This window comes from Pristiophorus japonicus, chromosome 9 (genome assembly GCF_044704955.1).
Source record: "Pristiophorus japonicus isolate sPriJap1 chromosome 9, sPriJap1.hap1, whole genome shotgun sequence".
NCBI classification, from domain to species: Eukaryota; Metazoa; Chordata; class Chondrichthyes; family Pristiophoridae; genus Pristiophorus; species Pristiophorus japonicus.
In genome coordinates this window covers 165,241,111-165,268,151 of record NC_091985.1, presented here as the reverse complement: position 1 = coordinate 165,268,151, position 27,041 = coordinate 165,241,111, and the positions used below count along the sequence as shown (strand labels likewise).

The window sequence follows — 27,041 nt, the reverse complement described above, 5'->3', positions numbered from 1 at the left end:
ATCTCGAGGGCAACTAGGAATGCGCAATAAATGCTGGCCTTGCTAGCGGCGCCCATAATTTAAAAAAATTAAGTATGCAAATCTTAATATTCAAATGCTACGGCTAGCCTTCAGATAGAAAATAGACATCAAAGTGGGGTGAAAAAATCCCCAAAGATCTGGACCTTTATTGCCATCTCTTGTTGCTGAAAAGAGTTGGCTCTTTGGAAGCCAACTGTGCTGAAATAGCAGAAGCCGGGCCAGGAATTCTAAACCAATGCTCAAATCTTGATTAAATCTTGAATATGTTGAATCAATTTTGAAAGTATGGGTAGTAAGAGGAGGGTTGGGCCGATTAGGGACCTAAAAGGAGACCTACGCATGGAGGTAGAGAGTATGTCTGAGGTACTAAATGAGCACTTTGTATCTGTCTTCAAGGAAGAAGATGCTGCCATAGACATCGTAAAGGACGAGGTAGAGGAGATACTGGATGGGATAAGAATTGATAAAGAGGAGCTACTGGAAGGCTGGCTGTACTTAAAGTAGATAAGTCACCAGGACCTGATGGGATGCATCCTAGGACGCCGAGGGACATGAAGGAAGAAATCGCGGAGGCACTGGTCATAATATTCCAACTCTCCTTAGAAATGGGGATGGTGTCAGAGGGCTGGAGAATTGCAAATGTTACACCCTTGTACAAAAATGGGTGTAAAGATAAACCCAACAACTGTAGGCTGGTCAGTTTAACCTCAGTAGTGGGAAAGTTTTTAGAAACAATAATCAGGGACAAAATTGTCACTTAGACAAGTGTGGATTAATTGAGAGCCAGCACGGATTTATTAAAGTCAAATCATGTTGAACCAACTTGATAAGAGTTTTTTGATGAGGTAACAGAGAGGGTGGACGAGGGCAATGCGGATGACGTGGTGTACATGGATTTCCAAAAGGCGTTCGACAAAGTGCCACATAATAGGCTTGTCAGCAAAGTTGAAGCCCATGGAATAAAAGGGACAGTGGCAGCATGGATACGGAATTGGCTAAGTGACAGGAAACAGAGAGTCGTGGTGAACTGTTGTTTTTTGGACTGGAGGAAGGTATACAGTGGTGTTCCCCAGGGGTCAGTACTATGATCACTGCTTATCTTGATATATATTAAATGACTTGAATGTGGGTATACAGGGCACAACTTCAAAATTTAAAGATGACACAAAACTTGGAAGTATAGTGGGCTGTGAGGAGGATAGTAATAGACTTCAAGAGACTGGTGGAATGGGCAGACACGTGGCAGATGAAGTTTAATGCAGAAAAGTGTGAAGTGATACAATTTGGTTGAAAGAATGAAGGAAAAAAAATCTAGAGTACAATCCTAAAGGAGGTGCATGAACAGAGAGACCTAGGGGTATATGTGCAAAAATCGTTGGAAGGTGCTAGCGCAGGTTGAGAAAGCAGTGGAAAAAAGTCGATGGGATTCTGGGCTTCATAAATAGAGGTATAGAGTACAAAAGTGTGGAAATGATGATGAACCTATATAAAATTGGCTCGGCCTCAACTGGAGTATTGTGTCCAATTCTGGGCACCGTACTTTAGGAAGGATGTGGAGGCCTGAGAGGGTGCAGAAAAGATTTACGAGAATGATTTCAGAAATGAAGGACTTCAGTTACGTGGATAGACTGGAGAAGCTGGGGTTGTGTTCCTTAGAGAAGGTTGAGTGGTGGTGTTCAAAATCATGAGGGGTCTGGACAGAGTAGATAGAGAGAAATTGTTCCCATTGGCGGAAGGGTCGAGAACCAGAGGACACAGATTTAAGGTGATTGGCAAAATAACCAAAGGCGACATAAGAAAAAAGCTTTTTTTTTTTAAACACAGCGAGTGGCTAGTATCTGGAATGCACGGCCTGAAAGGGTGATGGAAGCAGACTCAATCACGGATTCGAAATGGAAAGAAAAGAATTTGCAGCACTATGGGGAAAGGGTGGGGGAGTGGGACGAGGTGAGGTGCTCTTGCAGATAGCTGGCACGGGCTCGACGGGCTGAATGGCCTTCTTCCATAAGAACATAAGAAATAGGAGCAGGAATAGGCCATACGGCCCCTCGAGCCTGCTCGGCCATTTAAGACGATCATGGCTGATCCGATCATGGACTCAGGTCCACTTCCCTGCCCGTTCCCCATAACACCTTAATCCCTTATCGGTTAAGAAACTGTCTATTTCTGTCTTAAATTTATTCAATGTGCCTGCTTCCACAGCTCTCTGAGGCAGCGAATTCCACAGATTTACAACCCTCTGGGAGAAGCAATTCCTCCTCATCTCTGTTTTAAATGGGTGGCCCCTTATTCTAAGATCTAGTTCTAGTCTCCCCCCATCAGTGGAAATATCCTCTCTGCATCCACCTTGTCAAGCCCCCTCATAATCTTATACGTTTCAATAAGATCACTCCTCATTCTTCTGAATTCCAATGAGTAGATGCCCAACCTCCTCAACCTTTCCTCATAAGTCAACCCCCTCATCCCCAGAATCAACTGAGTGAACCTTCTCTGAACTGCCTCCAAAGCAAGTATATCCTTTCGTAAATATGGAAACCAAAACTGTTCGTAATATTCCAGATGTGGCCTCACCAAGACCCTGTATAACTGTAGCATGACTTCCCTGCTTTTATACTCCATCACCTTTGCAATAAAGGCCAAGATTCCATTGGCCTTCCTGATCACTTGCTGTACCTGCATACTAACCTTTTGCGTTTCATTCACAAGTACCCCCAGGTCCTGCAGCACTTTGCAATTTTTCTCCATTTAAATAATAACTTGCTCTTTGATTTTTTTCTGCCAAAGTGCAGGACCTCACACTTTCCAACATTATACTCCATCTGCCAAATTTTTGCCCATTCACTTAGTCTGTCTATGTCCTTTTGCAGATTTTGTGTGTCCTCCTCTGCTTTTCCTCCCATTTTTGTATCGTCAGCAAACTTGGCTACGTTACACTCGGTCCCTTCTTCCAAGTCGTTAATATAGATTGTAAATAGTTGGGGTCCCAGCACTGATCCCTGCGACACCCCACTAGTTACTGATTGCCAACCCGAGAATGAACCATTTATCCCGACTCTGTTTTCTAGTAGTTAGCCAATCCTTTATCCATGCTAATATATTACCCCCAACCCAGTGAACTTTTATCTTGTGCAGTAACCTTTTATGTGGCACCTTGTCAAATGCCTTCTGGAAGTCCAAATACACCACATCCACTGGTTCCCCTTTATCCACCCTGTTCGTTACATCCTCAAAGAATTCCAGCAAATTTTCCAAACATGACTATCCCTTCATAAATCCATGCTGACTCTGCCTGACCGAATTATGCTTTTTCAAATGTCCTGCTACTGCTTCTTTAATAATGGACTCCAACATTTTCCCAATCACAGATGTTAGGCTAACTGGTCTATAGTTTCCTGCTTTTTGTCTGCCTCTTTTTTTTTTTTAAATAGGGACGTTACATTTGCAGTTTTCCAATCTGCTGGGACCTCGCCAGAATCCAGGGAATTTTGGTAAATTAAGAACATAAGAATTAGGAATAGGAGTAGGCCATCTAGCCCCTCAAGCCTGCTCCGCCATTCAACAAGATCATGTCTGATCTGGCCGTGGACTCAGCTCCACTTACCCGCCCGCTCCCCGTAATTCCCTTATTGGTTAAAAATCTATCTATCTGTGATTTGAATACATTCGATGAGCTTGCCTCAACTGCTTCCTTGGGCAGAGAATTCCACAGTTTCACAACACTCTGGGAGAAGAAATTCCTTCTCAACTCGGTTTAAATTGGCTCCCCCGTATTTTGAGGTTGTGCCCCCCAGTTCTAGTCTCCCCGACCAGTGGAAACAACCTCTCTGCCTCTATCTTATCTATCCCTTTCATTATTTTAAATGTTTCTATAAGATCACCCCTCATCCTTCTGAACTCCAACGAGTAAAGACCCAGTCTACTCAATCTATCATCATAAGGTAACCCCCTCATCTCCGGAATCAGCCGAGTGAATCGTCTCTGTACCCCCTCCAAAGCTAGTACATCCTTCCTTAAGAAAGGTGACCAAAACTGCACGCAGTACTCCAGGTGCGGCCTCACCAATACCCTGTACAGTTGCAGCAGGACCTCCCTGCTTTTGTACTCCATCCCTCTCGCAATGAAGGCCAACATTCCATTCGCCTTCCTGATTACCTGCTGCACCTGCAAACTAACTTTTTGGGATTCATGCACAAGGACACTGGAAAAATTTGATTTTAGCGCCCAAAAAAAAAAAGGGCCTTGAAAATGTCTGCTGTGTCACCCAGGTCGGGTGGCATGGTTTTAATGTTTTATGTTTTTGCAGGTTAACTCAAAAGAGTTTCATGCACAAGGACCCCCAGGTCCCTCTGCACCACAGCATGTTGTAATTTCTCCCCATTCAAATAATATTCCCTTTTACTGTTTTTTTTCTCCCCCCAAGGTGGATGACCTCACATTTTCCGACATTGTATTCCATCTGCCAAACCTTAGCCCATTCGCTTAACCTATCTAAATCTCTTTGCAGCCTCTCGGTGTCCTCTACACAACCCGCTTTCCCAATAATCTTTGGGTCATCTGCAAATTTTGTTACACTACACTCGGTCCCCTCTTCCAGGTCATCTATGTATATTGTAAACAGTTGTGGTCCCAGCACCGATCCCTGTGGCACACTACTAACCACCGATTTCCAACCCGAAAAGGACCCATTTATCCCGACTCTCTGCTTTCTGTTAACTAGCCAATTCTCGATCCATGCTAATACATTTCCTCTGACTCCGCGTACCTTTATCTTCTGCAGTAACCTTTTGTGTGGCACCTTATCGAATGCCTTTTGGAAATCTAAATGCACCACATCCATTGGTACATCTCTATCCACCATGCTCATTATATCCTCAAAGAATTCCAGTAAATTAGTTAAACATGATTTCCTCTTCATGAATCCATGTTGCGTCTGCTTGATTGCACTATTCCTATCTAGATGTCCCGCTATTTCTTCCTTAATGATAGCTTCAAGCATTTTCCTCACTACAGATGTTAAACTAACCGACCTATAGTTACCTGCCTTTTGTCTGCCCCCTTTTTTTTTTTAAAGAGAGGCGTTACATTAGCTGCCTTCCAATCCGCTGGTACCTCCCCAGAGTCCAGAGAATTTTGGTAGATTATAACAAATGCATCTGCTATAACTTCTGCCATCTCTTTTAATACCCTGGGATGCATTTCATCAGGACCAGGGGACTTGTCTACCTCGAGTCCCATTAGCCTGTCCAGCACTACCCCCCTAGTGATAGTGATTATCTCAAGGTCCTCCCTTCCCACATTCCCGTGACCAGCAATTTTTGGCATGGTTTTTGTGTCTTCCACTGTGAAGACTGAAGCAAAATAATTGTTTAAGGTCTCAGCCATTTCCACATTTCCCATTATTAAAACTCCTTCTCATCTTCTAAGGGACAAACATTTACTTTAGTCACTCTTTTCCGTTTTATATATCGGTAAAAGCTTTTACTATCTGTTTTTATGTTTTGCGCAAGTTTACTTTCGTAATCTATCTTTCCTTTCTTTAATGCTTTCTTAGTCATTCTTTGCTGTCGTTTAAAATTTTCCCAATCTTCTAGTTTCCCACTAACCTTGGCCACCTTATACGCATTAGTTTTTAATTTGATACTCTCCTTTATTTCCTTGGTTATCCACGGCTGGTTATCCTTTCTCTTACCGCCCTTCTTTTTCACTGGAATATATTTTTGTTGAGCACTATGAAAGAGCTCCTTAAAAGTCCTCCACTGTTTAATTGTGCCACCGTTTAGTCTGTTTTAGCCAACTCTGCCCTCATCCCACTGTAGTCCCCTTTGTTTAAGCATAGTACGCTCGTTTGAGACACTACTTCCTCACCCTCAATCTGTATTACAAATTCAACCATACTGTGATCACTCATTCTGAGAGGATCTTTTACTAGGAGATTGTTATTATTCCTGTCTCATTACACAGGACCAGATCTAAGATAGCTTGCTCCTTTGTAGGTTCTGTAACATACTGTTCTAAGAAACAATCCCGTATGCATTCTATGAATTCCTCCTCAAGGCTACCCCGTGCATTTTGATTTGACCAATCGATATGTAGGTTAAAATCCCCCATGATTACTGCCGTTCCTTTTTCACATGCCTTCATTATTCCCTTGATTATTGCCCGCCCCACCGTGAAGTTATTATTTGGGGGCCTATAAACTACGCCCACCAGTGACTTTTTCCCCTTACTATCTCTAATCTCCACCCACAATGATTCAACATTTTGTTCATTAGAGCCAATATCGTCTCTCACAACTGCCCTGATAGCATCCTTTATTAACAGAGCTACCCCACCTTCTTTCCCTTCTTGTCTATCTTTCCGAATTGTCAGATACCCCTGTATGTTTAATTCCCAGTCTTGGCCACCCTGCAACCACGTTTCTGTCATGGCCACCAACTCATACCCATTTGTAATGATTTGTGCCGTCAACTCATTTATTTTATTTCGAATGCTGCGTGCGTTTACATAGAGTGTTTTAATACTAGTTTTTAAACCATGATTTTGAGTTTTGACCCCTCCTGCAGCTCCTTTACATTCATACATATTGTCCCTTCCTATCACCTTGTGGTTTACACGATCTACGATCCCTGCCGCTACTTCTCTTAAGACCCTAGGATGCAAGCCATCAGGTCCTGGGGATTTATCTGCCTTCAGTCCCATTATCTTACTGAGTACCACCTTCTTAGTGATTGTGATTGTGTTAAGTTCCTCCCCACCCCCCTATAGCTCCTTGACTATCCACTGTTGTGATATTGTTTGTGTCCTCGACCAGAAAGACTAATACAAAATATTTTTTCAGTGTTTCTGCCATCTCCATGTTCCCCATTACTAATTCCCCGGTCTCGTCCTCTAAGGGACCAACATTTACTTTAGCCACTCTTTTCCTTTTTATATACCTATAGAAACTCTTGCTATCTGTTTTTATGTTTTGTGCTAGTTTACTTTCACAGTCTATCTTCCCTTTCTTAATCATTTTTTTAGTCATTCTTTGCTGGCTTTTAAAAGCTTCCCAATCTTCTGTCCTCCCACCAGTTTTGGCCACATTGTATGGCCTTGTTTTTAAATTGAATATTATCCAAAATTTTTTTAGTTAGCCACGGATGGCTGTCTTTTCTTTTACACCCTTTTCTCCTCACTAGAATATATTTTTCTAGAGAGTTAAATGTACGCCACTGTTCATCAACTGTCATACACTTTAATCTATTTTCCCAGTCCATTCTAGCCAACTCAGCCCTCATACCTTCATAATCTCCTTTATTTAAGCTTAGTACGCTGGTTAGAGATCCAACTTTCTCACCCTCCATCTGAATTTGAAATTCAATCATGCTATCATCACTCATTCCGAGGGGATCCTTTATTGCAGAGTTTAGGGACTCTATGAACTCTTCCTCAAGGCTACCCTGACCAATTTGATTTGTCCAATCAATATGGAGGTTAAAATCACCCATGATTATTGCTGTTCCCTTTTTACAAGCCCCCACTATTTCCTGTAAGCTCCGACCAACAGAGTTGCTAATATTAGGGGGCCTATAGACTACACCCACCAGTGACTTTTTTCCCTTATTATTCCTTATCTCCACCCAAACTATTTCAACATCCTGATCATTTGAGCCAATATTGTTTCTCACTATTGCATTGATTCCATCCTTTATCAATAGAGGTACCCCATCTCCTTTTCCTTTCTGTCTGTCCTTCCAGATTGTCAAATACCCCATAATATTTAATTCCCAGTATTGGTCACCTTGCAACCACGTCTCTGTAATGGCTATCAGATCATACCCATTTGCATCTATTTATGATGTCAACTCATCTAATTTGTTACGAATGCTACGTGCATTTAGACAAAGTGCCTTTAAATTTGTTTTTCTACCCTTTTTTCCTGCTTATTTCCTCTCTCCTTCAAACTCACTTTCTTTATTTTTGCTTTCTAATTCCAGCTTTGGGCTCCCCTCCCTACTGAATCTATTCAGGTTCCCATCCCCCTGCCAAGCCTCTTTAAACACCCCCCCCCCCCCCGCAACAGCACTAGCAACCCCCCTCGTGAGGATATTGGTCCCGGCTCTGTTGAGGTGCAACCCGTCCGGCTTGTACAGGTCCCACCTCCCCCAGAAGCGGTCCAATGCCTCAAGAAACTAAAGCCCTCCCTCCTGCACCATCTCTCCAGCCACGCATTCATCTTCTCTATCTTCCTATTTCTGTACTCACTAGCTTGTGGCACCGGGAGTAATCTGGAGATTACTATCTTTAAGGTCCTGCTTTTTAATCTCTCTCCTAGCTCCCTAAACTCTGCCTGCAGGACCTCATCCCTCTTCCTATGTCATTGGTCCCGATATGGACCACGACCTCTGGCTGTTCACCCTCTCCCCCCAGAATGCCCTGCACCGTGCTATAACCATTCGATGATTCTATTCAGTGTAAGTTACCTTGATCAATATTTCTCCACTCCTTAATCTAAGCTTGAGTGCTTTTGTAACATCCAGAGTTGTGATCGAGGGTTAGTTTCTCTGGTCAAGACCCAACCCACACTCTGTTTTCCATGTTGTTTTTATGTTGCCTTTTGAGGAGCTGGCTGGAAAATCCTGCACAGTTGAGGCAATTGGTGAAATGGTGCCCTGCAGATAGTTGCTTCAAACAGCAACTGTGAACAATGGACACAGACGACATTCATTGACACTTGCTTTAGAGCTGAAAACTCTGGAAAAGATATTTGTAACTTGCACAAATTGGGAAAACTGCAAAATGTAAGGAGTGTAAGCGCGCCGGGGCTGAAATGCTTAGAGTCCATGCATGTCAAACGCCTGCAGAGGCAAATAAAAAGGTTAAAACCTTTGATGACAAACTGGTTCTGATGCTCAAACAAATAAGCTGACTGGACAGAGAATCTCCGACGGGACTGTTTCCGATGTGGAAATGTGTACAATAGAACCCTCATCTGCACTGATGAATTGCAAAAAATGAGGAATTAACTCACAGCAGGGTTTTTAGAGTGTTTCACATGGATATCACAACACCCACAACAGCATAAAACCCCAAAATATCTTTGGTCTTTACTGGTACTTGTCTCGTAAAGGAAACATTCATATTTGTACTGCTAACACACTAAACTGACTCCAAAGCTAGGGGAGAACAAATGAAGGTGTACAAACTACACCTAAAATTCTGTATAAATTTAATAAGGTTGATTGATTGATTCACTTTCTAACTGCTCAGATTTAAAAGTCTGTTACATACACAGCTTTTAGTTTCAGTACAATCATGGTCCTGTCCAGTAGAACCAGAGAAAGAAATCCCTCTAACCTGTGTGAGTAGAGTGTGTAAGTGCCATTGAACATCTGAATTGAGGTAATACAGTCAATAGGAGAGGTCTGGAGTGTCATCTGTGGGGAAAGCAGAAAGTAATACTCAAAGTTATTGCTGCCCCAAAGGAACAGAAGCATGATACCATGCATTATCTTAGCATAGCAATATACAATATAAAATCAAACAATTCAACAACTATGGTTAAAGATACAATAGGGTATATATAAAATCACATATTGCAAGGGTCTACCGATGCACATAAAAATAATTAGATCTCTTCTGAACACAATTCTTAGTATGACATTCATAGACTGGAACCAATTTAATACGAGAGTGAGATAAGCATTTATATAGCACCCTACCACGGTCAATGAATTGTTTGTGAAGTGCATTCATAGTTATGCAAGCAACACACCAATTTATGGTAGTAAGGACTCACAAATAGATGAATAACCTGTTCAACTGTTTTTATTGATGATAATAAGAACTTCTTTGCATAGTACCATGGGATCTTTTACATCCACCTGAACAGACAGGGCCCCGGGTTGAACAGTACATATGCACCTTCAACAATGCAACATTTCACTCAGTGACAGCATAAATTATGTGCTCAAGTCTTGGGAGTGGGTCATGACCCATAACAATCTGACTGAGTTGGTAGCGCTACCAAATGAGGCAAGTTAACACCCAACTAATGTAAAGAGGCATTCATTCCAGAAAAATTAGGTATTTTGGGGAAAAGGTATTTTCTTTACGGCGATTACATTGAAATCCAGACTGAGCTGTAATTTAAAAAAACGGAGTAACTATTTGTAGAAAGGCTCCCATCTGCGCATGCGTCTCGCAGAAGTGAGAGTTGGGACAAATGTCACCACTTCGCCCACCAGCGCAATTCCCACTAACCCTGTCCAACACCACGTTACCTCCAATCCATCCACCCGCAGCCGAACGCATCCCCCGAAACACCCGCAGCACCAGAAGTGGCTGTTGTGGAGGTGGGATGGGGGGCGAGAGGGAGGGCGAGAGAGAGAGAGAGAGAGATCCTGGGAAGGGGCGAGCGAGGGGGGGGAAGGGGCGAGCGAGGGGGGGGAAGGGGCGAGCGAGGGGGGGGAAGGGGCGAGCGAGGGGGGGGAAGGGGCGAGCGAGGGGGGGGAAGGGGCGAGCGAGGGGGGGGAAGGGGCGAGCGAGGGGGGGGAAGGGGCGAGCGAGGGGGGGGAAGGGGCGAGCGAGGGGGGGGAAGGGGCGAGCGAGGGGGGGGAAGGGGCGAGCGAGGGGGGGGAAGGGGCGAGCGAGGGGGGGAAGGGGCGAGCGAGGGGGGAAGGGGCGAGCGAGGGGGGAAGGGGCGAGCGAGGGGGGAAGGGGCGAGCGAGGGGGGAAGGGGCAAGCGAGGGGGGAAGGGGCGAGCGAGGGGGGGGAAGGGGCGAGCGAGGGGGGGGAAGGGGCGAGCGAGGGGGGGGAAGGGGCGAGCGAGGGGGGGGAAGGGGCGAGCGAGGGGGGGGAAGGGGCGAGCGAGGGGGGGAAGGGGCGAGCGAGGGGGGGAAGGGGCGAGCGAGGGGGGAAGGGGAGAGCGAGGGGGGAAGGGGAGAGCGAGGGGGGAAGGGGCGAGCGAGGGGGGAAGGGGCGAGCGAGGGGGGAAGGGGCGAGCGAGGGGGGAAGGGGCGAGCGAGGGGGGAAGGGGCGAGCGAGGGGGGAAGGGGCGAGCGAGGGGGGAAGCAAGAGAGGAGGGGGAAGCGAGAGAGGGGGGGGGGTGGGGGAGAGAGATCCTGAGGAGGGGAAGAGAGGGAAAGAGACAGAGAGCGATCCTGGGGAGGGGGGGGGGGAAAGAGAAGCAAAGAGAGATCGGCTGTGGGAGGCAGCACACGTGCTGGGATAAGGGTCTTCAGCTGGCGGAGGGATGCACTTGCGCTGGGGTAATGGACTTGGGCTGGAACTTGGGGATCTTTTGGGGAGATCTATCCTCTGTGGCTTCTGAAGTCAAAGTGGATCGAATTACAAATCAGAAAGTCATTCAGAACGTGGGCTGGACAGTTCCAGTTACATGTTGCAGAGGAACTTCAGGGTGTGACTTATCCTCCAAGGGGACCAATCAGTAATTGGTCATGTGAAAATGGAGAGCCAATCAGAGAAATGGCTGCATTTCAGTTAGTACAAATAGACGCAGCCTTAAAAAAAAGGACGCGATTGCTGCCAATGAACCGGAATTCCGTGCATGTGCGCTTCGGGTTTGTCACGGGAGCAGGGTTTGTTAAAATGTCGGGAGGGAGCGAGATCCTTGGAAAAATGTCGGGAAGGAGCGTGATTCTTGAAAATAAAACAGAAGCTTCCGCTTCCAGATGAATACGCAGTACATGTCTGCGCAGCCTGCGGCCGTTGGCGGCAGTCACTCCGTATATTTAAGGCAGCAGTAAAACGTGCAAATATGTGATCTGCAAAATACAGTTGCATTGGATTGTGATGTTAACTTATTTGCAGAATAATCTGTCAGGGCACTGACCAGAAACAAGCAAAAATTGAACCATTTTATGTCGATTCAAGGCATCACAATCCTTAACACAGCAATCCTGTGGAATCCCAAAGAACTACAGAATATAATCCTTTGGATGCAGTGAAAGCATATCCCACTGGATGGCAGTAGCTTGTTGCGACCCTGTGACAAGGATTTTTACTTGCGTCATAAAAAGCTGCAATAATCATTTAGTAAAATACCAAGATTGTATTGTACATTAGATAGAATCATAGAATGATTACAGCACGGAAGACCACCATTTGGCCCGTCGAGCCCGTGCCGGCTCTCTACAAGAGCATCTCAGCTAGTCCCACTCCCCCGCAGCCCTGCATATTTTTTTCTTTCAGGCACTTGTCCAACTCCCTTTTGATGGCAGTGATTGAGTCTGCCTCCACCATCCATTCCAGACCGTAACCACTCGTTGGATAAAAAACCTTTTCTCTTGTGTCGCCTTTTTTGCCAATCACCTTAAATCTGTGCCCTCTGGTTCTCGACCCTTCTGCCAATGGGAACAGTTTCTCTGTCTATTCTGTCCAGACCCCTCATGATTTTGAACACCTCTATCAAATCTCCTCTGCTGTATAAGTAGAACAACCCCAGTCTCTCCATTAACAATTAGATGTACATTGAACAAAGTTGGATTAACATTATCAGCTATTAAGTTTTTCAATGTGAATGTGCTCATTCTTTTAGCTACATGTTGTCAGGTATTATCAGCAAAAACCAGAACTGAAACTAATTAAATTCCGCACAAATTCTTAAAATGATACCAAGGAAGGATTAAGATTGAACTCTCTTCCCTTTTCGGTATGTGTTTTTTAAAATTTGTGTGCACAAGAAATTAGACACGCCCCATTTTTAACATCAGTATCAGGTAATCCCAGAACAGGTAGAGCAAGAACAAAGTGTAACTCTCTGGACTTTGTCCCAATAATGTGCTTTAAACTAGTATTGCCAACTCTCCCGAATTACCAAATTAGTCGTGAGGCACATAATTTTTAATGAAAGTTTACCCTAATTTGCGATTCAACACTGAACACTCACGATCTCCCCGCCCTTCCACCCCCGCTGTATTAATCTTCATCACACCTCCTGTGATTGGCTGCTGTTGGGACGTAGATTCTCAAACCGGGGATAGGTCTTTCGATCTCTGGCCAAATCAATCCTTCATCTGACTCTTAGCCCTCACCCAGCGAATTAAACTCGAGCCCCCACCGCCCCAGCACTTCCCACTGGGAGCGGGCCGCAGGAATCATACGAGTAATGTGTCTGCCCGCGCTCGATGTAACATATGCACCCGTGAATAGGTTCACAGATTTGTAGAGCTGTTGAGTTGTGAGTGGCTTAGCTAGTCACGTGGTGTTCATAAGATGTATAGAAGGCACCTCAAGTCGCTGGATATATATCACCAACGATGTCTCCGCAAGATCCTGCAAATCCCCTGGGAGGACAGGCGCACCAACATCAGTGGCCTCGTCCAGGCTAACATCCCCAGCATTGAAGCACTGACCACACTCGATCAGCTCCGCTGGGCAGGCCACATAGTTCGCATGCCAGATACGAGACTTCCTAAGCAAATGCTTTATGCGGAGCTCCTTCATGGTAAACGAGCCAAAGGTGGGCAGAGGAAACGTTACAGGGACACCCTCAAAGCCTCCCTGGTAAAGTGTGACATCACCACTGACACCTGGAAGACCCTGGCCAAAGACCGCCCTAGGTGGAGAAAGTGCATCCGGGAGGGCGTTGAGTTCTTCGAATCTCAACGCAAAGAGGTCAAGAGCAGACAGCGGAAGGAGGGCGCGGCAAACCAGCCCCACCCACCCCTTCCCTCGACAAATGTCTGTCCCACCTGTGACAGGGTCTGTGGCTCTCATATTGGACTGTTCAGCCACCAGAGAACTCACCAGAGATTCCAAGGGACCGCCTATGGTGATGACGACAAGACTCAATAAAACCCCAGCCAGTTAGGTTCAGGGAATCCACGATGAGGCAGGTGGTTGTGAGCCTGGTGGATGAACTGGTAATGTGCAGTGTGATTGTTAAACCTTTTGCTGATAAACGAACTCATTCTTAATAGCAATATGTTGCTATGAATTCTTAAGCAAAGAACCCATGAAGCCAATACATTACGTTCGGGATCCATCGATCCTCAGCATGGCCAATCCATTGCTCGCTGCTCGGCTTCCAGTTCTCAGCTTGGTCAATCCATCGCTCGTTTTCTGGCTTGCGGCGCTGTGCGGCAACAGGTGGTGGACAACTGGCGAGGAGCTCCGATGGCAGCCAGCAATGGATAGCAAACATATTTGATCTTGAAGGTGATTTTAGTGCAATGCATTGCCTCCCCGTGCCGGGGTTGGAGGGGAGTAATCCCACCCCCTCCTCCACCCCACCAGTACTGTACTCCAGTGTCTGGGCCTGGGCTCATGGGCAGCTTCGGGGCAGAGGGAGGGGAAGGCCCACCTCTAATCCCCACACCTGGGGCGATTACTGCATAACACTGGAGTACAGTACTGGTGGGGTGGAGGAGTGGTTGGGATTACTCCCCTCCAACCCCGGCACGGGGAGGCAATGCATTGCACTAAAATCACCTTCAAGATCAAATAGGTTTGCTATCCATTGCTGGCTGCCATTGGAGTTCCCAGTAAGATACTAGTTCTACATAGCAGGTGTGGGGGGGGGGGGGGGGCAATGTTTAGCTCGTCCCCACACTGGTTTAACAGGCCTGGGTGTGCGCGCCCAAGGGTGATTGTCTTTACTGAGAACTCTAGTTTTGTTTGAACACCAGGGCAAGTGGTAACCTGGCAACGAAGGCCAAAAGTCAATTATCAGCAATATCAACAGCTTGCATTTATATAATGCCTTTAAAGTAGTAAACTATCCCAAGCGATTATCAAACAAAATTTGACACCGAGCCACATAAGGAGATACTATGGTAGGTGGCCAAAAGCTCGGTCAAGGAGCGTCTTAAAGGAAGAGAAGTTTAGGGAGGGAATTCCAGAGCTTGGGGACAAGGCAGCTGAAGACACAGCAGTCAATGGTGTAGCGATTAAATTCAGGAATGCGCAAGAATTGGAGGAGCGCAGAGATCTCAGAGGATTGTGGGGTTGGAGGAGGTTACGCTCTGGAAAGAGTAAGAGTCAAAAGCAGAGCGAGGCCGGCCTGCGAGTGATGCGACAACGGGGTCAGTGATCCACCTACTCAGGCTCCTATTTCTCATGTTCTTATGTCAGTAATCGGTTACTGGCGGCCGACTATGCTTCCTTTCCGGGAGCAAAGGTCAGCGAGGAGTCGGGTCGGGAAAAAAATAGCAACACGTGATTTCTATACCAAATCTCATGGCTCTTAAGAGTTTGTCTCATGATTGATAAGAAGGTGGGGTTGGCATTACTGCTTAATGAAAACTTTGGCATCAGATGGCCGAGAGTCAATTCACAGAGCATACTTACACATAACAGCAGAAGGAAACTTTTATTCTGACAATCTTGGCTGGATTTGAATCAGTTCAGAGGCTAAAATACAAAATGCACAGCCAGCATACCCAGGCTAATAATAGGGTTCAGTTCTAGCTTTAAGCAGGTGTGTCTGTCACACCATCTTAACCCATTAACTTCATTATTAATCTGAACATTGCTAGGCATCCATTACTCTTCAAACCACTCATATGTGTTTAGGTGAGATTTAAATTGGGGGAAGAAATGCTTCTTGAAAGATTACACTACAGAGCCAGGAAACTGGTCATAATAGAACATAGGAGCAGGAGGAGGCCATTCAGCCCCTCGAGTCTGTTCTGCCATTCAATTAGATCATGGCTGATCTGTACCTCAACTCTTTTGCTCCATCACCCTCGACACCCTTATCTAACAAACATCTATCGCTCTCGGTCTTGAAAGTTTTAATTGAACCAAATTCCAGCTTTTTGGAGGAAGAGAGTTCCAGATTCCTACCATCCCTAGTGTGAAAACTGTTTCCTGTTTTCACTCCTGAATGACCTAGCTCTAATTTTGTGTGTCGTATTTTACATTGCTTACATACTTTCCAGCAGAGTGGATAAAGCTCAGTTTCCAACCACGTATCTGCTCCATCACCCAGACTGCCTACTTCCATCTCGAACATCACCTGACTCCACTCCTGCCTTAGTTCACCTGCTGCTGAAACCCTCAGCCACACCTTTGCCACCACTAGACTGGACTATTTCAATGCTCTCCTGGCTGGCCTCTGATCATCTACCAGACATAAACTGGAGCTCACCTAAAACTCTGCTGCCCGTATCTTGCACCAAGTCCCATTCATCCATCAACCTTGTGCTCGCTGACCTACATTGGCTCTCGGTCCAGCAACAAGTCGATTTTAAAATCCTCATCCTTGTTTCCAAATCCCTCCCTGCCCTTGTCCTTCCCTATCTCTGTAACCTCCTCCGGCCCTACAATTCTCCGAGATCTCTGCGCTCCTCCAATTCTGGCCTCTTGTGCACCTCCGATTTTCATCACTGCACTATTGGTGGCCGTGGCTTCAGATACCTTGGCCCTAAGCTCTGGAATTCCCTCCCTAAACCTCTCCCCCTCGCTACATCCTTTAAGAAGCACCTTAAAACCTACCTCTTCTGTCCTGTTTCCTTATGTGGCTCAGTGTCAAATTTTGTTTGATAATGCTCCTGTGAAGCACCTTGGGACATTTTACTATGTTAAAGGCAGTGTATAAATGCAAGTTGTTATAAACTCCGAGGGAATACAAGCTAAGTTTATGCGACCTGTCTTCATAATTTAACCTTTTATCCATTCTGCTGAACAGTATGTGAGCGTGCTTATAGCAACGTAAAATGTCGGGAGTTAGACTCTTGTTCTCAAACTACAGAAGCAGCAAATGAAAGAGTTCCTTAAAACTGTGCACATGATCCTGGGAGATTTGCATTTTCGGTTGTTGTTGAACTAGTAGGTGGAGGCGTTTCAGATCACAGAGTAGTAAACAAAGGATAACCATTAAATCCCAATAAACAGGTTCTGCACTTCAAACGCTCCAGCTCACCTTGGGCGATTTTAATGTTTGCACCAGGTTATGGAAAACAAGGCAGTTTTACACACAAAGAGGAGCGTTGGCACTGGAAAGTGGATCGCAGTTGGTTGCTAAAAGCCACATTTTCACAAAACACAGAAATAAACCATTCCACTGGCAAAAGCAAAATATTGCGGATGCTGAAAATCAGAAATAAAAACGGAAAATGCTGGAAATACTCAGCAGGTCTGTTCTGTTTCTCTCTCCACAGGTACTGCCTGACCAGTGTTTTCCGTTTGTATTTCAGATTTCCAGCATCCACATTATTGTGCATTTGTATTAGTGTTTAATTCACTGTCACTTCTCTTCCAGGAATGCCCACCTTGAAGTTGTTCTGCTCTTCTCTCCAACGGGATTCCCGTTTGTCCCATTTCACCGACACATTTTGTGGACCACCAACTTATTTTGCATACCGTACCTTGAGTTTAACAGTTAATTGAAATCCAGCTTTTGAAATAGTTGGGATAAATGTACCATAAGGTGTATTTTTTTAAAATATATAGATAAATTAGGATAGCACCCAAAATGGTTGAAATGTGAGTAGCTGAAACGAACATCTGACCCATCCAGATTAGGTTCTTAATTTGCAGGATTGGAGATAAGGATGTTACAATTGTCTTATGAAGAAAGGTTGAGCAAGTTGGGCCTATACTCATTGGAGTTTAGAAGAATGAGAGGTGATCTTATTGAAACATATAAGATTCTGAGGGGGCTTAACAGGGTAGATGCAGAGAGGATGTTTCCCCTCGTGGGGGAAATCTAGAACTAGGGGGCATAGTTTCAGAATAAGGGGTTGCACATTTAAAACAGAAATGAAGAGGAATTTCCTCTCAGAGGGTCGTGAATCTTTGGAATTCTCTGCCCCAGAGAGCTGTGGAGGCAGGGTCACTGAATATATTTAAGGTGGAGATAGATTGATTCTTGAAGGATAAGGAAGTCAAGGGTTATGGGGAGCGGGTGGGGAAGTGGAGCTGAGGCCAAGATCAGATCAGCCATGATCTTATTGAATGGCGGAACAGGCTCGAGGGGCCAAATGGCCTACTCCTGCGTCTTATGTTCAATTGTGCTTTTTGGTTGGTGCAGGGAAAAGAGGTCAAAAAGGGCAGATTCCCACTCCCGATTGCTGGGGCCACTGAAACGGTTTTCACAGAAAAGTGGACAGAATTCAGTACATAAAATGCCAGTAAAAAGTCTGGAATTCCATGCAATAAAAACAGAATTTGACCTCTCTAGTCATTGTGAATCAATGGCCTTAACTGTAAATGGATATAGCTGTGCAATTTGATCCCCACCCACTGGATCCCAGTTAGTAAAGGCAGACTTTATTCAGTTACCATTCAGTGGTGCTCCTGATCACTATCCAATGATCACTGCTGGAAGAGCATCTTTATTAACACCTGGATAGGATAGACGCAGGTTTGGGTGTGATGCCGCTGTGGTCAAATAGCTTGCCGCAGCCATCATCAAGGATCATTTAAGATGAGATACCAATAGCAATCAATGCCGGTGGAATTGATCCTTACGGGACAGGAGGATAGGGGAAAAAACTGGCAAGATTAAAAAAGATAAATTAACCTTCTGACTACAAAATTTAAAAAAAAAACTTACCTCGCTATGTGGCAAAAATGTGATCTGGGTAGAACCACCTCCAAGATCAAGCATTCCTGCAGCATTGTGCTTTGACGCCTGTAAGCTATCTAAAAAGAATACACTACAATCAACACTGAAAATTCACCAGATGGAGGACTGTATTGAAATAAATTCATGATTAGGTAAATCGCCTTGCAATACTTTACACAATTTCCACTTCACATTTCTTTAAAGACTAGCCAGTCTCCAAAGGCATTGCTCTCAGGTAGTTTGGCGGCTGAAGCACAATCGTATGTTAACCAGGCTTGTCCCTTTAAAGCTGCCGGTCACATACTTCCTTGGGGGTGGGGGGCTGTCCTATGTGCCTGCTGCCCTTGTCATTCTAGGTGGTAGAGGTCGTGGGTTTGGGAGGGGCTGTCGAAGCAGCCTTGGTGAGTTGCTGCAGTGCATCTTATAGATGGTGCACACTGCAGCCACGGTGCGCCGGTGGTGGAGGGAGTGAATTCTGAAGGTGGTGGATGGGGTGCCGATCAAACAGGTTGCTTTGACCTGGGGAGGCGGGGGTGGGTGTCTGGGGTCAAATAGCAGGTATTATAGTTGTTGGATGTTTCTCTAGTACGGTAGCACAGTGGTTATGCTACTGGACCAGTAATCCAGAGGCCTAGACCAATGATCTGAGAGATACAAGTTCAAATCCCAATGCGACAGCTGGGGAATTTAAATTCAGTTCATTAATTTAAAAAAATCAGTAATCAAAATCTAGTATTAGTAACAGTGAGCACGTTTATTGTAAAAAAAACGTTCTGGTTCACCAATGTCCTTCAGGGAAGGAAATCTGCCGCCCTTACCCTTACCTATATGTGACTCCAGACCCACAGTAATGTGGTTGACTCTTCACTGCCTCTGAAATGGCCCAGCAAGCCACTTAGTTTTATCAAAACCGCTACAAGAAACTCCCAACAGCACTGTGTGAGCACCTTCACCACACGGACTGCAGCAGTTCAAGGCGTTGGGCGGCTCACCACCACCTTCTCATGGGCGATTAGGGATAGGCAAATAAATGCTGGGCTTGCCAGCGACGCCCACATCTCTTGAATCAATAAAAAAATCATATTCCTCTTGGAACGCATTTGAAAGCAGAGAGGAGGTCCCCTCCTTCCCACAAACTGCAGAGCTGTTTAACTTATACATGGCAACTCTAAACCCTAAAGAGCGACAACCACCTGTACAATTTAATTCAGCAGAACAGTCAGATGAGAACCACCGTTGCATGCACAAGAGACCGAACGGATCCCTGGAAGGTCTGCAGTAATATCGGGGTGGCCTCATCTCTGTCTCAGGGAACTGACTGCCTAAAACAGTAATCGTGATGGCAGGCACTCGAGAGGCTGGAGGGGGTGGGAGACCTGGAAGGGGGGGGGGGAAAAGAGGGAGCCGAAGCGAGACAAGAAACTGGTGCCGTGTAGAGAGGTGTGACAGGAATGGTGTGCCCAAATACAGCGTGCACGATGTACAAAGCAAATTTAATGTATTATGGATAGAAAACAAGTGGATCTCACGTGGCAGTGTTTACAGGATCATCTGGGGACGAGTTCCGATATTGAGCTGCTAACCTGACCTGGCCCTGACCTGACATTGCTTATGCACTCCCCTGTGGGACTTGGGTAGAAGCAGCTAGGTAAATAATTATTGTTGTAAAATTGAACAGAAGCAACTTGTATATATTTAAATTAAAACCCACCGCCAATTAATTTGTTAAAATTAATATTTTAGTACATTTCAATTCTGCGGAACATACAAATATTAGCATTATTCAATATAAACTCTGTACTGTTGCTTACCTATTAAAAAGTTGACAGTAATCCATGCAGAAATACCTGCAATTACAAAGTATTAGTTATAGAAATATATGCGAAGAATCAGTAAGTGAACAGCGTTTACTAATATGAAGATTTTCGGGTTCTGATGTCACACTGAGGTTTGTTAGAAAAACACTGAAAAAGTGACTAACTGACGTGGAGTTGCCAAATTCTACATGCAAAGTTTTACGGTTTGGAAACAGAAGTGATATTGCAGATCAAAAAGTTCTCACTGCATTTAAATATTAATGCTGAATAGATCTCACACTAACACTAATCAAAGGATGAAAAAGCACAGAAGGAGGCAAATTTTTCATCTTCAAGTATTTATCCAATTCCCTTTTGAAAGTTACGATTGAATCTTCTTCCACCGCCCTTTCAGGCAGTGCATTCCAGATTATCATAACTCACTGCGTAAAAACCATTCTCCTGGTCTCCCCTCCGGTTCTTTTGCCAATCACCTTAAATCTGTGTCCTCGGCTTATCGACCCTCCTGCCACTGGAAACGGTCTCTCCTTATTTACTCTATCAAAACTCTTCAGAATTTTGAACACCTGTATAAAATCTCCCCTTAACATTTCCTGCTCGAAGAACAATCACAGCTTCTTTAGTCTCTCCACATAACTGAAGTCCCTCATCCTGGCATCATTGCAGTAAATCCCCTCTGAAGCCTCCCCTCGCTGATCCAAGTGAAATGACTTGTTCAGTTTCGACCAAGGCAACTCTCAGTGGGTTTAGCCCTGGGATGATGACAGAGATAGGAACTTATAATTATGAGGAGACTTGAGATATTGAAACTTTCTCTACTGAAGTAGAGAAGCTCAAGAGGAGATTTAATGGAGGTTTTAAAAAATTAAAGTATATTTTTTTTATTCATTCGCTGGATGTAGGCATCGCTGGCAAGGCCAGCATTTTATTGACCACCCATAATTGCCCTTGAGAAGGTGGTGGTGAGTCGCCTTCTTGAACCGCTGCAGTCCGTGTGGTGAAGGTACTCCCACAGTGCTGTTAGGGAGGGAGTTCTAGGATTTTGACCCAGTGTCGATGAAGGAGCGGCGATATATTTCCAAGTAAGGATGGTGTGTGACTTGGAGGGAAATGTGGTGTTCCCATGCGCCTGCTGCACTTGTCCTTCTAGATGGTAGCGGTCGCGGGTTTGGGAAGGGCTGCCGAAAAAGCCTTGGCGAGTTGCTGCAGTGCATCTTGTAGATGGTACACACTGCAGCCACGGTGCGCCGGTGATGGAGGGAGTGAATGTTTATGGTGAGATGCCAATCAAGCGGGCTGCTTTGCCTGGATGGTGTCGAGCTTCTTGAGTGTTGATGGAGCTGCACTCATCCAGGCAAGTGGAGAGTGTTCCATCACACTCTGACTTGTGCCTTGTAGATGGTGGAAAGGCTTTGGGGAGTCAGGAGGTGAGACATTCACCACAAAATACCCAGCCTCTGACCTGCTCTTGTAGCCACAGTATTTATGTGGCTGGTGCAGTTAAGTTTCTGGTCAATGGTGACCCCCAGGTGTTGATGGAGAGACTTGTCCCCCTTTTTAAAAGATGGTCACGATCACTGCATCTCTGAGATCTCCCGGCATGCTCTCCTCCCTCCAGATGAGATCATGTATCTGCGCCAACAGAACATGCAGAAAACAAGCGCAGGCAGCAGAAAGAATGTGCGGCAAACCTGTCCCACCCTCCCTTACCCTCAACGACTGTCCGACCCATCTATGGCAGGGATGGTGGCTCTCGTATTGGACTATTCAGTCACCTAAGGACTCATTCTAAGAGTGGAAGCAAATCTTCCTCGATTCCGAGGAAATGCCTATGATGATGATGATGATTGTGGTGACAGATTCGGTGATGGTAATGCCGTTAAATGTCAAGGGGATGTGGTTAGACTCTCGCTTGTTGGAGATAGTTATTGCCTGGCACTTTTGTGGCGCGAGTGTTACTTGGCACTTATCAGCCCAAGCCTGAATGTCATCCTGATCTTGCTGAATGTAGGCATGGACTGCTTCATTATCTGAGGAGTTGCGAATGGAATCATCAGCAAACCACCCCACTTCTGATCTTATGATGGAGGAAGCTCATTGATGAAGCAGCTGAAGATGGTTGGGCCTAGGACACTGCCCTGAGGAACTCCTGCAGCAATGTCCTGGGGCAGAGATGATTTGCCTCCAACAACCACAACCATCTTCCTTTGTGCCAGGTATGACTCCAGTCTGTTTTGATAACAGTAAATTAAGAAAAAAACTATTTCCTTTGGTTGGGGACAAGGAGTCATTAATTTAAAATCATCACTGAGAAAATGAGGGGAGGGTTTAGGAAACATTTCTTTATGCAGAGGGTTGTTGGAGCTTGGTATGCTTTGCTACAAGAAGTGGTTGAGGCAGCGATGACTGCATATTTGAGCGAAAAGTTAATAAATATTTGAATCAGAGCAAAATATGAGAGTGGGGCAGTAGGATTAGTTTTGGTTAGTCCTCACAAAGAACTGGCACAGACATAAAGGCCTTATTCTATGCTGTAAACATCTAAAATTACAATAATAAAGCAGCCCACAGCAGAGCATTAACCAGTCTAAAAAAAACACAATGTCTTCCTGTAACTTCCTTTCTACTTCTCTGGAATTCTTTTCATCTCTTTCTTCCATTGTCTCCCTCTTGCACACCCACTATCACTTGTAATGTATGCAGCCGTGAGTATGCTCACAGGTTGGTAGAGCTGTTGAGTTGGGAGTGGCTTAGCCAGTCACGTGATGTTCACAAGACTCAATAAAACCCCAGCCAGTTGGGCTTCGGGGGTCCACGATGATGCAGGTGGATGAACTGGTAATGTGTCGTGTGATTGTTAAACCTTTGCTAATAAACCAACTCGTTCTTAATAGCAATGTGTTGCTATGAATTCTTAAGCAAAGAACCCATGAAGCAAATACAGTACAACTGTAATCTCTGTATACGTGTCCAAGACACACACACTTTCCTGATGCAAGATGCTCCTTCCCTGCGTGTCCTTTCTTTTCTGTATCTCACTCTCTCACTTTGTCTATGGATTAATCTTTTTATTTCCATCTATTTTAAAAAATACAGCTGATAAGTAGCATACCATGTTTGGAGGCGGATATGAGGAAGGACAGGGAGAAGCGTTGAATATGTCGGGAGGTGTCTGTCTGTGAGTTGCTGCAACACGTGTAGATGAAAGTCAAACCAGGGTCAGGGCCTGGGGGGTGAGAGAGAGCATGAAAGAACAGGTTTGAATTATGAGGAAAGATTGGAGAAATCTTGGCTTTTCAGCCTTGGAAAGAGGGGTGTGAGAGGTGATCTTAGAGTTTTAGAAGCTAGAAGTTAACAGTATGGGGCAGATAAATCTGGAAAATTTAATTGCATGAGAAAGACAAGGGGACACTGCATCCTATTAGTCAAAGGTAAATTTAGGATTTATATTCAGAGCTTTTCACATGAGTGATCAATTCTTAGAATTGCCTTCGAGATACAATAGTGGAGACAATCATTGAAGAGCTATTTGGATGGCAACTAATTAATAAATGAATGAACTAAGATGAGCTAAACAGCCTCCTTCATCTGTAATTATTTTCTGAATCCCTGAATAGAGCAGTAGGAATCGCTTGTTACTTTCTACATGGCGTGATTTTCTAAAATTTCCCATGGATTACTGAATCAGCAGACTAGACAGCCAGCGAGAGCCCTCTTAAAGATGATGCATAAGATCACAGTTTGAACCTGGCTGGATAAATATCAAAGACAGAAGATTTGTTGATGTGGCAGATGAAAATTAGCACACTTTACTGTGGTTAAGCAACGCCTCAGTTTCAACATTCTCATCCTTGTTTTCAAATCCCTCCATGGCCTCACCCCTCCCTATCTCTGCAATCTCCTCCAGCTCCCCGCCCCTCCCCCCCCCTCTTTAGCATCTCTGATTATAATTGCTCAACCATTGTTGGCCGTGCCTTGCTGTTGCCTAGGCCCCAAGCTCTGGAGCTTCCTGCCTAAACCTCTCTGCCTCTCTTTCCTCCTTAAAACATACCTCTTTGACCAAGCCTTTGGTCACCTGCCCTAAGGTCTCCTTATGCAGCTAGGTGTCAAATTTTTTAATCTCATAATACTCCTGTGAAGGTGCTTTATAAATACAAGTTGTTGTTGTAGTTGATGTTTGAGGTGCAAACTTTTGAGAAGAATGAAGGGGAGGTAGAGAAAACACGGTAAAACATCGGGAGTATTTAACACAGACCTGACTTGCATCTAGGTACAAATGGATCGGATGTGAACAAGAGCCAGTATCCTACCTTCATCAGTTCCATCCATGATACTAACACAATCATCCGTCACTAGGAAAGGACTCGATTGAAAGACTTCTTTTACCTAGGAGAAAGGATTCAGTAAATGCACAGTACTTATTTTAAGAATCTTTTCCACTAACTTTTTGGCATATGATGAACAGAAAATAAACCCAGTATAGTGTACACCAAATTTTAGTCAATTCAAAAACTCTCTAACCTCAAAAAGTTAACAGATAACAACAGGCTACATTACATTTACCCCCAAAACACACACACACACATTTAGACAGTAGCATGCACCGGGGACAGTAGTGTCAGGTTAAATCTCTGCATACCTGGTCTGTAGTAATAAGGGACTCCTAACAGTCTTAAGGATTCAAGTGCCCTGTATTTTAGGTAGGAATATATAGGATTTTCTGCATTTTTTTTTAAAGCACTATGTATAGCCACTCAGATTAATGTGTGAAATATAGCAGAGTCTTGCGACATATAGTAGATCAGGATAGGCATAAAAAGTTGAAAATAGTCAGACTCAAGCGTGACATGGGATCAGTGCCTATACAAAAAAATTTCAAAATCAGAAATAGATGCACAGCACGTGATGTACAAGGAGTCCTATTTCCCAGTAAGAGGAACTCCCGCACACATTCAACATCTAAAGGTTTTGGAGATGGCTACAATTATCTCCATTACTGCTGCAATATTGCTGTAAATTATGTTTAAATCCAGAGAGGAAACTATGCAACAACCTGAAAAAATACAACCTTTAAAAAAATCTTATGATTTAAAAATACTAGACCTCCCACGATATTGCTCACAGGTAGTCTTGCATTCAGCATGGCTATGATTTTTTTTAGCTGCGAACCTGGCCTGTGCCTTTAAAGGCCACTTCTCTACATAAGCAAATCCAGTTAATTGTACCCATTTATAAACTGCTCGGGTCGGAGGGCAACTATAAATGCCAGGCCAATGGCTGACGTTTTCTTTAAAAAAAATATGTCTTTGCAGCTGTAATAAATGCAAGTCTGGCTTGCAACATCTGAAGTGCCAGATTCATTCTCGGTATAAACACTGCATTTAGCATATGGTTTGCTCATCATACTTCCCGTCTCCCTCTTGTATGTGCAATTGATTGGCTGAAATTCTCAGCATTGCATTTTTTATTGATAAAATGGCAACGTCGCAACTGAAGAGGTTGGAATGTACAATATAAATGTAAGGAAAACAGGTACTTAAACTTCAATAAGAAACTACAAAGGACAAGGATTGAAGCATGAACGGTCAGTAAAATCTACCAATAAGAAAGGGGTACTAATTGCCCCTAATTGATCAAAAAGATTGTCACATTTGTTTCAGCTCCAATCTTGAATTTTCCAGCAAACTGAAAATGTATTCCTTAAAAATAATTTTAAAAAATGGTTTCCAATGTTATAAATAGCTTGGAATACAATGATCATTCTTACTCAGAGTTGCTTGCACAGTGCAGTAAATGCCTTGAAAACAATCTCAGAGAGCCCTGCTCCTCTCTCAAGCCTCAGGCACTATGTGGAGCACTTGGCTAGTGTTCCAGTTCTTGGGTTTCGCTTTTATGATGCATGCCAATTAATAGAAAGCCAATCACGAGAAGCCCTTAACTTAAGGGTCTCTTCCTTCTGAGGATAATGAATGACATTTGTATTGTCAAAATGACAATAATGTGAAAGAAAGTCGCTTTGTTTTGAAAGCACGGGATTTGAGAAGTTTTGATGGAGTAGATAGGAAGAAACTGTTTCCACGGTGATGGAGGTGTCAGTTACCAGAGGACACAGATTTAAGATAATTGGCAAAAGGTCCAGAGGGGAGAAGAGAAGAAATTGTTTTAAGCAGCGAGCTGTTATGATCTGGAACACACTGCCTGAAGCGGTGGAGGAAGCAGATTCAATAGCAACTTTCAAAAGTGAATTGGACATATATATTTGAAAATGAAAAATTTGCAGGGCTATAGGGAAACAGCAAGGAGAGTGGGACTAATTGGATAGCTTTCAAGGAGTCGGCACAAGCACGATGGACCAAGTGGTCTCCCTTCTGTGCTGCAAGATTCACTATGTCTAGAATAGATAAAACTCAATCATGCTGGTGTGTATTTTTGCTGCGTTCGTAATTTTCAGCAGTCTCATGAAACTTTATTTATCCAAAATATAACGAACCACGTCCTCAAGTGCTCTCAGACCTCCTTGCCGAACTCACAAGCCTTTCCATGCCCCCACCCCGCCCCACCCCTCCAATTACTGCTGCATCCCAGCCACCAACTAAGTCCTACAAGTCCCCACACCACAATCCCACTGGATGCCCAGACCTTGGCTCTCCCACACCTCATACCCATGATTACTCCGAGGTCCCCACACT

The 27,041-nt window shown here is 44.6% G+C and overlaps 1 protein-coding gene across 6 annotated transcripts in view; it reads right to left on the bottom strand.

Moving 5' to 3' along the window:
* entpd6 (ectonucleoside triphosphate diphosphohydrolase 6) overlaps positions 1-27,041 on the bottom strand; it is a 91,349-nt gene that overhangs the window by 32,700 nt on the left and 31,608 nt on the right. For 3 of the 6 annotated variants that reach the window (XM_070890040.1, XM_070890042.1, XM_070890041.1), the window contains exons 5-9: positions 24,663-24,738; positions 23,465-23,578; positions 20,347-20,382; positions 18,524-18,612; positions 9,358-9,437 (exon numbers count right to left, since the gene is read on the bottom strand). In XM_070890040.1, coding sequence (XP_070746141.1) covers positions 9,358-9,437; positions 18,524-18,612; positions 20,347-20,382; positions 23,465-23,578; positions 24,663-24,738 — 395 coding nt within the window. The remainder of the gene's footprint in view (positions 1-9,357; positions 9,438-18,523; positions 18,613-20,346; positions 20,383-23,464; positions 23,579-24,662; positions 24,739-27,041) is intronic. The other 3 variants (XM_070890043.1, XM_070890044.1, XM_070890046.1) reach the window with 3 other exon arrangements.